The sequence below is a fragment of the Colias philodice genome, chromosome 15, assembly GCF_061535455.1.
Source record: "Colias philodice isolate Cphi_HAF_F1 chromosome 15, ilColPhil1 Martin Lab GWU primary, whole genome shotgun sequence".
In the NCBI taxonomy this organism is placed as follows: Eukaryota; Metazoa; Arthropoda; class Insecta; order Lepidoptera; family Pieridae; genus Colias; species Colias philodice.
Window position 1 is genome coordinate 8138550 of NC_143100.1, and position 16632 is coordinate 8155181.

The 16632-nt window shown below is 37.3% G+C and overlaps 1 protein-coding gene across 1 annotated transcript; it reads left to right on the plus strand.

Annotated features, from left to right (window-relative positions):
- The first annotated feature begins 1177 nt into the window (after positions 1-1177).
- Positions 1178-16608, plus strand: CycD (cyclin D). The gene is made up of 5 exons (XM_089704107.1): positions 1178-1545; positions 3917-4138; positions 10262-10424; positions 13983-14104; positions 14184-16608. The coding sequence occupies exons 1-5, from the start codon at positions 1315-1317 to the stop codon at positions 14358-14360; spliced, it is 915 nt and encodes a 304-aa protein (XP_089560233.1). The 5' UTR covers positions 1178-1314; the 3' UTR covers positions 14361-16608.
- Positions 16609-16632: the final 24 nt, after the last annotated feature.

Sequence of the window (16632 nt, forward strand, 5' to 3'; positions counted from 1 at the left end):
TCATCCACGGCGTAGCAACTAGCAACAGAAATTAACACTTTTTTTTGGATTCTAACGATTCTTGCTTGGAGTGAAATGAGACAACGCAACAAACATATGTATTGTATAGGTATGCGAAGCAGTAAATGGCTGAATTTTAAACATAAATGTAGATATATGATGATGTCATGCTATTTAGTATTTTATATTGGAAGATGATTGTTTTGATGTTTATTTTTATTACCTCCTAAAATGAATAAATCAAATTATAATATGCAACAAAATGAAGGGAACCTTAGGCAGCGAATTTTTTTTTCAAACTTATTAAGGTAGGTAGGTTCCTAGTTTCCTACCTAGTTTACAAGTGTTTATTTTTGTTTGCCTTGTGTCCACAATGACAATGCAATTTGCACCGAATTATACCTACCTACCGAATAACAATGTTTAATATTATTTATAATTTTTCCTTATGAAATCACGCTTCTGCAATATTTTTTTGTATTGCATTATACCTAGGTACCTACCTACCTAGGTAGGTCGATAGATCGATAGATCAAAGAGATCAAAGAGATCGATAGATACCTAGGTCTAGACCTAGGTATCTATCGATCTCTTTGATTTGTAAATTTGGGTATTAATTATTGTACCTACAACAATCTCATAGTGTACCTAGGTACATACCTACCTACCTACCGAGTACTTAGTAGTGTGTTAAGTTAATACAGTTAATACCTACTGGACCTTATAAATTAGGAAGGAACCAACTAAAACTTTTTTAACTGACTTTTTTGGTACCTATTGTTTCCAAATTTTATGAGTAGGTATTAATAATTATTGTTATAATCATATCATACCTATTATGTTTCGTTGGAATTTTGGAAAACTTATCCCCATTCGGGTAAAGTAGCATACAAAATTTAATTAACGACTGACATATTCGGTTATCGGCATATATACAAAGGTTTCGTAGTGGGGTATGGGCACTGTAATAATCAAGCCATGGAATCCATCTCATTTTGTAAATAACAGAATGAGAAGCAAGAATCAGGATAGAATGTGAGCGAGCAAGAAAACGTGTTATGTATTATTATTCGAACGTCGAATCGGGAGAAACCTGCGTGCGGGCCTCACAGGCGGCGCCCCGCCCCGCGCCCCTCCGATCATATGTTCGCCGGCCGGTCGCTCGCACCAGCCGCTCACTCACTGTGACTCGGGCTCTCGCCGTCGTCGCAACACAACGTTCTCGCACAACCGCCTACCGCTCGCGCGCTCGATCAGCTGTCCGCCGACACGACTACGCCGAGTCGAGCCCTTGATAAGCCGCTGTGCGGTGCCATGGAGCTGCTGTGCGCGGAGCGCGTGAGTCCCGGGAGCGGCGAGCGCAGCAGGCCCGGGCCTGCGCCGGCGCCGGCCGCCGCCTCCGACCCGGTGCTGATGCGCCGCCGCGTGCTCGACAACTTGTTGCGCACGGAGGAGCGCTACGCGGTCACCGCCAACTACTTCGGCACCGTGCAGACCGAGGTCACTCCGCACATGCGCCGAGTGGTCGCCGAGTGGATGCTAGAGGTGAGCGCACCGGAGCCGCATGCTCATGCCGCACCCACACCCCGCTCGTTCGCCATCTTGTCGCTCGGCTCGTACCACTCGCCACTCGGCACTCGGCCACGTGTAGGTACCATCATCTCTGGCACCGTATGCACTCGCCACGGATGATTCATGCCGATTCTAGACTATAGTACCTGCCCTGGAATGTTAATCTCTGATCTCTATTGATGTATGTGTACGGATGTGCCGTCTCAAAAACGTGTTTATAATAATCCGGTGCATTTAACAACTAGGTCAGGTTTTTATGTGTTACTGTCAATATTATACGGGTATCGGTTTCATTGTTTACACGATCAGCTGATTATGTTTATACTGCTTTCGTATAGGAATCTTGTAAGGAATGTTCAAAACCTATTAGTAGGTAATAAATACTTGTTGTATTTATGAATAACTACAATATGTCTGTAAAAAGTAATATTACTTTTTAACACTGATATTTGTAGAGGTGTTTTCAAAAAGTAAAGATGTGTTCAGACTTCAGACTGACATGAAATTTGTTTAGAAATGTAAAGTCATTATGTTGTAATCATTCGGAATGTACTCGCGTAGTTGGCGTAGTGGAGCTGCGCGAGGGGCCCCGGCCGGAACGCGCAGGCGGTCGCCGACCGATGCGACTCGCTCGTTCTATTTGAATAATCAGCTGTTTTTGACACGCATACAGCTGACGCCGGACGCGCCTTTATCTTTGCTAGTAGACAAGTAGATATTATGTACATACGACTTCCAGCGCATAATTAACGTCACCACGTATTCCGTTGATTGTATTATATGAAGCTCTGTTGATAAATAATATTACTACGATAAGCATTCGGGGAGGAAAGTGTTAATTTTAAATGATAAGGATTATCTATCGAGTAGGAGGTATTGGATGTATCTGAGGCCATATGAGAGCAGTCAGCTGTGAAGCCGAGTCGGCCACGTGGGAGCGGCGCGGTCCACTGACGTCACCGCTGCGATGGCGGCGCATTGCCTCGTTGCGACTACCACTTGCCACTTTATGGTTAGGTACCATTTAAACGTGAAACCAGTCGCATACCAAATTACGAGACAACCACCGAAAATCGCTTCGGTTCCTGAAAGGTCGATGACACATCAACGTTCCTAGTTCATTAAAAAGCAATTCATTTAAATTCGTTGATTAGCAACATTCAACTGTAGATTAGTCGTCCAAATATTATAATAGAAGTACCTATATGCTCGCCTAAATTTAAAATTGATATTTCTGATAGGTAAATTACGTATACAATACATATTCATTATTCATACATAATATACTAATTCAAATTAATGTCTTTTATCTAGGTAGGTACTCATAAATTCTATGAAAACCGATATTTATCCTGAATCCATCGTCATAATGGCGACAATACATAATTATTATTATTTAGTCTGCCATTTCCGCCTTTTGCATTTTCGCGAAAATGACTTATCTTAATGAGGTGACTTTGAAACTCATTACTTTTTATGTGGAAACATAATGTCAAATAATAATATGTGTGGGTTCTTTATACATAATGTTTATACATACCTATATAAAATCCAGGTCTTATTACCGAAATTAAAAAATAATTTCGCCGAGTAAACTTTTTGAATGCATATTTAATGATTACAACTGATTACAACATTTCGTGATAATGACGTTGATGCATTGTTACATTCTTGTATCTGGTAACAGAACAAAGGCCCGTTTAGCGGAGACATGAGTTAATCAGCTGACAGTGAGCTCATGGGCGTGAGAGTCGACTGAGTAGTGAGTACTGTACAATGTACCTACATATACCGTAGCTACAATGGTCGGTGTAGACTGTAGACGGTGCATCCGCGTTGCTTCAGATTACACCGTGCGAAACTATGTGGGAACAGTTCGCGTCTCTCGTGACATTCTCTATTTACTAACTAGTTCAATGCAGTCTGCTTCACTTTCTCCTTTTCATTTAGAGACACACTGGAAACTAATCATTTTATACGATCATACACCGCTAATTGCAACGATGCACGATTTTTCGAAACAATGCCTAGTTAAATCTTCCTTATTGCGAAAACAACGGTGCCACAGAGCTTATATTTATGTATAATGTGCTGAGTATCTATGTAAATAATTGTTACGCGTTGGAATATCTTGGCGAAGAAACGTACTTGTAACAATTTCGATAAGAAACTCGAGTAGGAAAGTAACATGCCTTGTATTTATCGCACTTAGTGTGAATTACAATTTTATGGAATATATAGGTTATCAGGAATTCCGTGTGATAAAATCGTCGATGGGTGCGGCGCCGCCGGCTCTATTTCTCGATGAATAACAACAGCTATAAAGTTAATTCTTCTTTCACAGGTGTGCGAAGACCAGAGCTGTCAGGAGGAGGTATTCCCTTTGGCGATATCTTATTTGGATCGGTTTTTGAGCACATGTACCGTTGGCAAAAGTCAGTTGCAACTGTTGGGAACTGCGTGCCTGTTACTGGCATCGAAGTTACGGGAACCGAGCTCTCGAGGGCTACCTGCAGATTTACTGGTCTTCTACACAGCTAACAGCATCACTCTTACAGATCTATGCGTAAGTTTCACTTACAATTTTCATAAAACGTATCGTACCTACTTAAAATATAATGACATTATTGTGCAATATAGTGTGACCTCTGTTTATCTAATGAATAATGCAATTCGTAAGTAATAAAACGTTTAATATCTATATGATATCCGTTATATTAATAATTATGTTGACGGAATGTTTCAAAATTGATTATAGTACTTTTGTAGTAAGTAGACGATGAAAGTTACAGAAAAGTTATGGAATAAATTCTACGTATTGCCATATTGCATAATACAGTCTAGACTGTAGACAGGCAATTATAAATTACAATTTTGTTTTATACACTCGTACACATGCCACTAAGTATGTACTATGTAGCTATGTCGGAGATGTTAACGTTTTAAAAAATTCTAAATATTTTTCGTAATCACGCATCCTCTACAAGCCTTGTAAATCAAATTATGCGGTCATTGCCCACCGGAGCTACGAGCTATTTCCACCGTAGATTAATAAGTTCACATAGGAATAAAGTAAGACGCTATCTAGTACCTAATTAACTTTCCACGCGATGAAACAGCTGATCAAATTATGCAGTTCAATATTTTTCTTTAACAATACATATATATGCTTATACGAGTGCGAATGTAGTATCTACATTGTTTTTATAAAATTCATACTCTATTTACCCTATAATAAAATATTCAATTAAAAGCAGTTATTAATACGCACTGGTACTAGGTACTTAAAATATTTTAAATACTATAAGTATTCAAATTGTTACCGAAGAACGTCATTGTTAAATACAGTTTCTATGAAAAACTCGTTCACCTTAAAATATCATTCACATTAACTGTAATTTATTTACCTACGTCTGCGATCTTTTCGATACATCACCTGTAGGTGTGAAGTAGTCAAGTAGATACAACAGTGTCTTTTTTCATTTTATAAATATAAATAGGAAAACATGATTGATATTTTATTGAAATATACTTTAATCTCAATGATTTTAATTTTTAAATATTGTAAAAAATAAATATAAATCGTGTGGCTCTCCTTAATCCTTAATACCTATATTATTCGGTTGTGCTATAATATCATCAATTGTGTCGGAAGGTGCGCATAATATTGACGATCCCCAAAATAACAAAGTATAATAGGTACGTTATTTACATTTGCGTTGAATGTATCGTGTGTGGATGTGCGCCGTGCGGTGCATTTGGAGCGTTGCGACGCGGCCACCCGACGGGGCCCCGCCTGTCCTCCCGTAGATAATAAGTGCACGCCGCATCTTTAACGTCATACGTTTTACTTGGCCTGTTTTTAAACGCATTCCATATTCACTCGTTTCGTTAGCCGTTACCTGACTGCGGTAACCGCTCGCTATCGGGTAAATCATATCTTTTCACGTGAGACTATTCCGCAAATCAATTTATCGCAAATTACGATAATTTTCGAATCGAGTAAGTTGAATTGCATCATTGTTTCGGTCGGAAAAAAGTTTAGGTCCAAAATCGGTTCGTTCGATAAGGAATGCGGCAGGGAGCGGGTCCGGGAGGAGGGCTACCCTGCGGACAGTGTCCCCTAACGAGCCGACAGGCTTCTCGGAAGCACCGCCGAACGAGAGCCGCGTTTCAATCAGACCAATTACAGACGAAGCATGCCGCTTATTTTTTCTCACGGCCGCGCGACCGCGACTAACCTTGCTCGCTTGCTCGCCGCCGCAGCGCTGGCGTGAACTCGACGCCCAGCGCCAAATGAAAATTATACATTCAATTTGACTATTTATAATTTTTCACACTTCAGTAAGCTTTTATAGACTGCGCATTTCCTATAAGTCACGATCGTATAGCCACGTTTTTTTAACGTCTCATGCATTTAAAATGCAGAATTTGATTAATTTCTATTTGAAATTGAATTTAAGGCAAAGTAGGACTATACTTTATAATTAGGTTCCGAATTAATTAAAATTTTACCTGTAATAAACTCAAGCGGTGAAGAAAGTTAAACATTTGATTTAATAAGTCAGTACAATGTCGCGAATACTATAAAAGCGTTAAATCATTTCATAAAAATGTTGTTTTGAGTCAAGTAAAGTAAAATAATTATTATTTTATTTGTAACTATCTTATTTCTAATAAGACATGACTCGTAGCAGCAGCGTAGAGCAGCTACGAAATGTCGTAGACATATTCAGGAGTTTAAACTCGGCCCCTGAAAGTATTGAAAAAAGCAATTTTTAGTATTTTTTTAAATGTGATTTCAAAAAAACTAAAGGCACGTCGTGTTTTAGACGATAATTAAATGTGTATTTTTACTCTTACGATCGCATAACGCCGTCACACTGGCTGCATGTAAAGTTACGCTCGTCTATAATGGATTAACCAAGTGAGACGAATGGCAGCCGGCCGGTGCTGCGGATGTGTTAGTAATTAATACGAAATTAATTATTTGAATAATGAATGAAAAGAAACATTCAAATTTAAAAAAAGCTACCTAATATATAGAATACTTTCTGTAAAGGGCGGTGATTGGTATTGTGGGTATTAAGTCCGTCAAGGGCTTTGAGATGCAAACAAAAAGGTTCCGCCGGAGACAGCTTTAATACAGGGTTCACGCGCAACCTCGGTTTGATCATAAAATCGCATTCTCACATCCAAACAGTACCTACATTTAAAAATGTATTATGTTAAGATTAAGAAAGTGTAAATCCAATAAGTCCGTATCTATTTTGACTATTTAATTTAATTATATTAACCTTTCTACTATTTGTGATAGAAAAAGTAATATTTTCTTAATTAATTAACAGTATCTCTACATTATGTTTTGCGACGCTATCTTTTTGTTTATATACATACTTATTATGAAACACCTAAAGATTACAAATGTGAAAGATGATGCAAAGCGTCAGAGAAACTTTGGAATATAGTATTTTCATTTACCCGAACAATAATTACTAAAATTTTAATACATTGGAGAATTAAACAATGTTTTCTTTACATAAAATGAAAAAATAAAACAGTGTAACATCACAAAAGCTAAAAATCATTAGCAATCTCGACTAAACCTAACACAGTACACACAGAGAAAGAGTAAAACAACACTTCACATGTTTGCAGATCTCACGACTCTGTAACGTTCGTTTCTGCCGTTAATGAAACTTCCCGTGCTGATTAGCAAAGTCTATTTCTATTTGTTTTTGCTAATACAACAAAATTATGACACCTCGTGCGTGTCTTAGATCGTTCGAATCATCGTCAATTATAGAACTGCTAAGAAAACATAATGGGTGCTTCGCAATAACTAGATCTTATTGAATTCGAGTCGTACTTTCTTGCTATTGTTTCCCACGAGAGTAGTCGTTAATGTTCAGGCGAGTGTGGGGGGAGCGGGGTTGGACGAGTCGCATTCCACGCGAGGCGGTCGGGTCCTTGCTGTTTGCCAAAGAAACTCCGTCGATTGTAGCCAGAACAACTCATATTATCACCATACTTAGCACAGCCATAAATATACCATCTACGTGTTCTTCAAATCGATGGTTTTTATACGATTAAGAGAATGCTCTCAGAAATTATTATTGTAACTTATGAATAGTCGGTGGCTAAAGAAATATTTTAACAACTTACTTCAAACGTGTATTACCAACAGTAACATTAACGTTGAGATCTATTAATATATTGTTTATACTTTTTTAGTTTTATATCTTACCTAATAATAGCTCATGCACTCATGCTTACATTAAGTTGGTGACCCACCAAAGAATATCCTATTACCTTCTTTCAAAGAATATCCTATTAATTTATGAAATATACATTAATACAGTTTGAAATTCTTGCATAGAAATTAAATTATTCTGATGAGATTGAATATAACTATAAATACTTTTATAAAATCAATAAATTCAACTTTGTTTTATTTTTACTTTTCGTCATCATTGAAGAGTTCACCACTTAAAGTCTTTTAACGGCAATAAAATGTCAAGTCGTACCAGTTAAATAAAACACCATCTATGCGGGCGCAAGCAATGAGAAGAAAAAGTATGGATTATGTGGTTACGATAGAATTTTACGCACTGTTGACTGTTGCTCATTATAATTTGCATTTAACATAATACAGACACAAATCTATGAATTTACAGTAAAGTTAAAAGAAACGTTGCAGCAACTACAATAAATCGTACTAAACATTAAATGCTTCGTGATTTCAAAATTGACATTACTCAAGAATGTATTCTGCAATCACCAAACATACACTTTACAGGAATTTGCTGTGATGAGTCTTACGTAAGCTCTACAAGTATGCGTATCACGTTTTGCACACTCGAGGTAACTTACGTATTCAAGCGTACTTGTTAGGCTTCCGACCGTAACGTTGGCAATGAACTGTCTATAATGTCTGAAGACCTAAAACGTCTCGGATTTATTTCATATTTCCTGCAATAAAAAATAATTATGTATTAATATCTCACGAATTATTTTAAACGGGAAAAATAAGTTTGATAAACATTATGGTTGCGCGTAAAGCTCATTGTTTGTCGGCAATAGCGCAGCAGCACAGTTCGATGAAATTGGATAAAGCATGGGAACCGAGAATGGAATTCAGCGAGTGTGTCGCGACTCGCGGCGAGGGCTGTTTGCATAGCGCGCTTTATTGGCTGTAACGTGGCTCTATAACTGCCACCGCCGCGCCCGCGCCGGTCAGCTTCTAATGAACACCGACTTGGAAATTTATGAGCTGCATTCCACACGTATCAAGTTCTATTTGTACATTCACACGCCCGTATTATAATTCTAAATAGTACTAAAATTTCAAGCAAATCGATCTCAATTCATCGTCTCAATCTAGCATAGAGACAGAACATCCGGCTGGTATATAGGTGGCGGTGTCTGCGGTGAATGCTTTATGATCGTATTGTGTCCGAAGCTTTTCAATGATAGCGACTCGCGAAGAGACGGAATCCTCTCAGTTCGCGGTCGACCCGCATACCACCATATCGTTAACCGCTTTCGCTCACCTGTTCTTTTTAGTTTCGAAGCATCCTATAAGCTATTATTATCTCCTACACATTAACCGGATTATTTAGACCTCACGGTTAGTTGACGCACACTGACACACGATCTTATATCGTGCGACTTCCAGTGATGAACCTTCGTTCATTCACAAGTGCTGCATGTTGAAAACCATTTTGACTTAACTTTACATCTTAACACTCAAATCTGAACTCTATCCTTATCGATATTCGAAACACATTCGTTTGGGATAGTAAAGTAAACGTTGCCGCTTCGGACGACCCCATCGTTTGAGTTAAGTAAACATCGAGTATTATCTGTCAACGGCCATGCATCGCTGACATGTGGATGTGTGAGTGAGCACAAAATAATCAAGTTATTCATAAAACCATTCATATCGCAAACTTTACATATAAAGGTCGTCATTATCTGAACGCTTATGAGTAATTAATGTAGGTCAGCCAAAATTATTAGATAAAATTCGAACGGAGAAAGAAACTTTATGTATATTGTGTTTACATAAAATATAAAGTCATTGTTAATAACAATTGACTATAATAATGTTATACTCTCTATATTGTGTTATCAATGGAAAAGTTTTAAGTGAGGCAGTCTAAAAACCGAATATGATTAAAATATAAAGTTGATAGTATAACAATGTACCGGGGACTACCTACGCTCCGTTCCGGGAAGTCAAGCGAAACTCGGCGTGTTTACGATTATAGTTAGCGGATGTGGCGACTGGAATGCAGCATTATTGTACTAGCTAATAAGCACTTCTTTGTGTTCGATCCGCTTTCGAGCTATTTAGCTTTGCTAATACTTTTTATGCTTGTCATAAGTTTCCTGCATTAGTATACATCGATAGGCAGAGATACTGAACACTAAGCTTAACTTAACTATATTGCATAAATTAATGTTACATTTATAATATGATAGAATAACATATTACACGAAAGGAATAAATTAACTTTTTAAGATTGTTAATAAACTGTAATTATAACCGATCATAATATAGTTCCTTGAAAAACAAGACTTCTTGAAGTCATGTACTTAGTTCGTTGCCCTAGACTTGAAGGATTATTTATTGTGTCGTTATACCTAATATGAAATGAATTATAATAAAACGTTTTGTCCACAGAGCTGGGAACTGCTAGTGCTGTCCAAGCTAAAATGGGACGTAGCTGGAGTGACGGCCCATGACTTTCTTCCACTTCTCTTGTCCCGGCTGCCGTTACGTGGCCGTGTGAATACCGAAATGGTTCACAGGCACGCACAAACCTTCATATCGCTAGCAGCGAGAGGTAAGATCTTTTTGTTCCCATAATCTCTAGACAAACGAACCTTTCTGCAACTAGATAGAACTGCATAGTTATTAATAATATTTTTATGAGCTCCCATAGATCATAATCCATATTTATGATGCGTGTAGTAACTCAATAGGAGTATATCCTATAGCCTTGTTTCATATTAATAGTACTAATTAATATTATTCTATATAATGTATTCAATAACAGCGTTCACGCAAGAATTATGTTAATTACCTACATTATAAAATTATATTTTACTTGACGCTATCAATATCATTGATGAAGTCATAAGGCCTTCGTTTCTCACGTCCCATCGAAGGGTTAAGCCAATCAATACGCTTTGTTTGCGGCGTCAGATTTTAATTAGCATCTCGATTCGCGATAACACGTCATGGCTCAATGTCGCATTCGATCCACCTAGCTCGTCCATCATTGCATGTCACGTGTCACTGAACTTAACACGACCATAACACGACCAATGAATAGACAACAAGCACTATGAAACCGGAATAGTTTTCGGATGCATATTCATGTTCCTTTTACGTCATAAACCGTGCATTCCAAATGATTTACCCATTCAACGACCGGAGGCTCTCACGGTTGGGCCACAAAGTTGCAGTTCACTACAGTATCTACGCTAAGCTATCAGAATTACCGGAAACTAATTGTCTGCTGAATAACGTGCAGTCACGATAAACATAAGCTCAAAAATCAACAATTTACCTAATTTCATTCCCTTCATTTTGTTTTCAATTGTCTCAATTGGAGTACGTCAACGTTTATTCGTAATAAAGGCAATTAATTTCTAGATGTTGAGCTGAAATAAGCTATCGTAGGTTGCGTGCAAATTTTTGTTAGCTTCTTTAGTGAGGATTGGGTGGATGCTGGGATGTGAATAGGTTTGTTTACAGTGAGGGTTAGAGAGGGCGAGTGTGTGTGGCGGCGGCGCCTCCCACGCCGCTCGCTCGAGCGCATTCCAGCACGCCTCGGGCACCCCCCGCGCCCCGCCGCCCCGCCGATCCCTCATGGGATCATATGTTTTTATGCAACGGTTTTTGTTGTTCGCCGCCGCAGTCGTGTCGTTTTTTTGGTGGAGTTCACGCTCCAGCTCTTTTATTTCACTTGCTCCTCAGGTATCATCTCTCACTTGTCAGACAGCAGATAGTATAATCGCTTACCTACTTTATTTGCGAATCGGGATTAAGCAAGTTTAAGTGCATAAAGCGGTGCATAAATTCCATGTACATACTACTATAGATAACTAATAGGTATGAGAAATATAGATTAGTAGTTATTATCTCAAATTAGGGAAGGGGATCAGTACATTATTTGCTTGTCTTGAAAGTGAATTTATGAAATTAACATTACAATATGGTAGTACCAAGTAGTTTTCAGAGTTTACACTGTATACTGTGTTCGCATATAAAGCTGCCTAAGTGTCGGCAACTGCCCTGCATGAAGTGGTAGTTACACTTCGCGGTATCGAGCGAACCCGCATTATGTATCATTATTCGAATGGCACAATTTACTCAGAGGAGTCATAACTTGCCGGGGTATTAAATTTGTAATGGGTTATTTTAGTACTGACATGTTCAGCGGAGCTTTGTTGAAGATAAATTATACATATATACATTTTTATTAAAGTTTATACCGCAGCTGATGTTACAACGATAGACTCTTTAATGCAATAATTGAGCATAGCGAACATTTTTACGCGATCAATTTCGGTTTGGTCTTTGATTGTGTAGATAAGATACCGCATAGATTTCGGAATAAAAACTTCTTTATGAAAGAGGCACTGGTAAATTTTTCGTTACTTATTCGTTTAGTTAGTAGTTACTAGTTACCTACTACCGCGGCCTCGCGAGATCGTTCACCTCGCAAATAGACGTTGAACGTTAGTCGCTCGCTACGATGATGTCTGTGGTACCTCCATACATGTACAACGATAATAATGAGACGATTATGTCATTGGCGACTCATTGGCTATAAATGTAAGTCTGTGACAATGCCGAAATTACACACCTCACAATTAGGTACATATTTACTTCTTGTATGACGATGAAAAGTCAATGATGTCAAACAAAATGTATATTAGTAAGGTTGAGAGGCCGAAATTCCTCTGCTACGCATCGCTTTCCGCTGGTCGTGGGACCGGTCGCCGTCGGTCGAGGCGGTAGGGCTTCAATGTTTGATTAACATCAGATTATGCAAACGAGTGAGCGGCCGCTCTCGTTGTTTCATATCTTCGTTTTTGTTCCTTCCCTCAGCCCAGACCCTTTATCTCGGGTATGCCGCCATGCAAATTAAAAAAAACCTTTAAATAAAGCTGAAAGAGTGTTCGGTATCCATACGCTGTTCAATATAATGGAATATACTTAATAATGAATGGAGAGCTCTTGGATGCTCTGTTCACATCGTCAACGTTCCCATACTTTTCAGTATTTGAGATTGCGAGCTTCTTCAATGCCAACAGTTGTTTTAGTTTTTTATCGATATATTTATTAATCCTGGTGCACATTCAACACTTGTGTACGAGTATTTCATTAATTGTAAAGGTCAAATGAATTTTCCTCGTGTATTATCAAATTATAATGTCGACCGGGAAACGATAATTTATTCGAAACGGAATAAGGATCATTAATTAGCGTAGCATCAACATTATAAATTATGTCTGGGACCCTGATAGGTAGGATTAGGTAGGTACCTAACCACTTTATATAAGTAGTTACATGACATTTTTAAATAACCTTCCGCAAAACGGAGGCACAGGTATTCATCGAATACATTTTTCCTTGTTTGCCCAAAAAATTACACGTGTCACGGTGTCCTACGTGTAATTTTTTTTTTTTGTAGATTAGATTAAGGTAAAACTACCTATTTAAGAACCAAGAAATAACGTTTTCTTATGTTTAATTTGAAACCAATTACAGCATTTTACGAATACAGCTTGATCAATTCAATCAGACTTGTCCAGGCCTGAATTGGTCGATAGTAGGTTCCTTTTTAGGCTATCTTATAGGTATAATAATGTTATGCCAGAGCGAGCTCGTGAGAAATATTCCGGTGAATCGGGCGCGCAGGCGCAGCGAAGGAATGCGGCCGTGAGGGCGGATGCCGGCTCCTTTGAGGCTGCACTCTCCAGACAGGGACCAACAACCTGCGGGAAGGAGAAAGGCACATTTCATTACCCGATACTCCTTTACTCCTCGCGGCACACCGCTAATGTGTTGACATTGTCTAAACTTTCCACGTACTTTTCTACAGCATAAGCGAAATATTTTCATGACACTCGGTTGACGCTCGTTAAACATAATAACTTTGTTTCACATCCGCTTTTATACGTACCTATGCACTTACCGTGTAAGCATACTGACCCGGTTTCGAACTGATATCGCTCGGCAAAACGTTCGTTTGTTATTTAAATCATAGGCAATAACTTGCGGGAATTATAGGTATAGCATTATTGAGGGCAAATTTAATAGGAAGTAGGTACATTGTTGACTATGTTGAGTCGAGAGCGATAATTGAAAACAATATTCCTTGTTACAGATTACGAGTTCACTTTGTACTCCGCGAGCACACTCGCTTCGAGCAGCATTGCAGCCGCTCTGCGGGGTCTCGGCGTAGATGGACATCTTCCGCGCTTACACGATTTAACTGGCATCGATTTGGTAAGTATCTTTTTATTAATTTAATGTTTATATTTTTATTTTTTAAAGCCACTCAACTAACCGTATCTTTTATCAACAGGACTGCCTCCAAACGTGCTTGGAGCAGATCGAGGAGATGGTGCAAGGGCTGATCGATGTGATCGCAGTCCCAAACGGACAAGCCCGGGAGGCGGCAGGGTGGACGCCTCCCCCCAACAATGACAAAGCCCACAACAACGCCGCCACCCCCACCGATGTCAGAGACGTACACTTTTAACCCTCAGAAGAAAGAATCCGGTTAAGGGAGCCCGAGGGCCGTTGCTTTAATTTCGGTGCATTAGTACGAAAATACTATAAACTAGAACATTTTTACGGTGCATCCGTGATCAAGGACTGATACCAAGACTGACAATTGCATATTGTGTCTAACGTAGGTACCTTCTTATTGCATGAATAGTCTAGGAAGTTAATGTTGATAGATGTTATAACGGTGAGCTATTCGCTACTTGTATATTAAGCCTCTAGTCTTAAAATATTTCTTACAACACGACGGAGGCATTGCACTGAACCAACTATTATCTTAGGAAATGCGATAACACCTTTCATTTCTAGTTGATAATGTCTTGAAATTACGATCTACCTCTTTATTTATAAGAAAGAATTTTCATTATCGCCAGACACAAGTTCGATACTATAAAAAAATAGCTGTAACATATTTAGACTAAGCTATATGTTGTATTCGGGACCAAAGTTATATATTTTTTTCTCCGTAAAATAAATATTACAGCCATTATTTATAGGATTTACTTGTCAGAAAATCGAATTATAGATATCGCGACTATTAATCATGGACATTATCTGGTGATGTTGATGTATCCAAACTTTTCGCTTATATTCAGATTATATTATAGATTTTAAAATAAAAATTCATATTATCTACTTTACATATAGTACCTTTCGGTAATGCCGGTTTTTTATTTACTGAATATTATATTCATCAGATTCAAGGTATATCGGGGGAAGGCAATAAATTACGCTTTTAATTTGTAAAATATTAATCTACCATAGTCTATATCAGCAACAGAAAAATGGCATTACCAGCAACTTGCTTATATTTTTGTATACATTTATATCACAGTAGGCAAATAGAAGCGAATGTCTAAAAGTTACGTAACTTAAAAAATAAATGATAAAAAGATGAAAGAATTCTCGTTCCTTTTGACTTTGTACCAACAATTAGTATATAAGTGCCTAACATTTAATGTGATAGTTTAATGTAGCTGATTAAACTTGATTTCATAGTCACTTCCAGTCATAATATGTTAAATTAGGAGTACTATGTTATTTCGTAAGATTGTTATAAGCAAAATCTGGAAAGAAGAAACATGTGATTGATTTTATATTATATTTAGAAGTTAGAAATTAATTTCCATATAATTGTTCCTAAAAACGATTTGACCTTTGGATATAAGTAATTTGCAATAGTCTAGAATTACAATTTCGTACTTAAAGTTTCTACGTAATGTTATAGAAAATATAAGTAAAACTTTACTTTAAAAATGTGATATAGTTTCCACAGATATTATTTTAGTTATTTTTATGTTTATACTGTAAGTACGGGTGGCGTAGTTAGACAAGGCTAAAGTTAGTTTATCTATAGATCTACTAGATTTATTTCTTATAAGTTATTATATAAAACGTTCAGTGCATTTAAGAATATAACATATTATTATTAGTCCAACGTCTTCCATATAAAATATAAGCTTCAGATGTGGTCCCCTAAGTGCCTTATCGGAACACGAAATATATTTGTTATATTATCTTTATCCTATATGCTAATTATATATTTTTCATTAAGGAATATCCATGTGTAAATAACATTATTTAAATGTACATATAAAGTATGTTATGCTATAAGCATTGGTGCCATAAGTAAATGACTATAAAGCTATTTCGGTTAATCAATATTAATGACATGTAGGTATATTCCATTCTAATGAATCCGCAATTGTTTGGTGGATTCGTGAACGGGCGAAAGAGTTAATGTGTAAATATGTCGGTTGTGGTATTTACATAATTATAGCGTGTATCAGAAAACTATCTTTTATATTATGTTATTGTATGTAAAACTATGTGGGAAAGAATACGCGTTACATAATAGTTTATTTAATGCTTTTGGCTTTGGACTGGCTTTTGACATAGATTAGAATAAGATTGTTATGAAATAGAATATTTTGTAAGTTTGCTGAATGCTAAGATATTTTTGAAATTGTATATATAAAACGTAGGAAAATAAGGCCTCCTCACAGACGTGATCTTAATATTTCTATGGCACATTTGGTGTAAGTTTTTTTAATAAACATCTAAATTCTAAAGATTATAATCTTTACGCGATTTTATGTGACTTAGCGTTATTTGATTTTTATATGTGATTATTACTTTTAAGTTAGGTACATTGTAATGAATGATCGTTGACTTTATGACGTAGATATTTGAAAATCTGCAATAAAAAATGTTCAAAATTATTATGTTGTTTACATTCCTCCTAA

Excerpts from the sequence above, each read along its gene's own strand:
- CycD (XM_089704107.1), top strand. The coding sequence starts at position 1,315 with ATGGAGCTGCTGTGCGCGGAGCGCGTGAGTCCCGGGAGCGGCGAGCGC. Across the intron at positions 1,546-3,916 it reads TCGCCGAGTGGATGCTAGAG|GTGTGCGAAGACCAGAGCTG; the intron begins GTGAGCGCACCG and ends CTTCTTTCACAG. Across the intron at positions 10,425-13,982 it reads CATATCGCTAGCAGCGAGAG|ATTACGAGTTCACTTTGTAC; the intron begins GTAAGATCTTTT and ends TCCTTGTTACAG.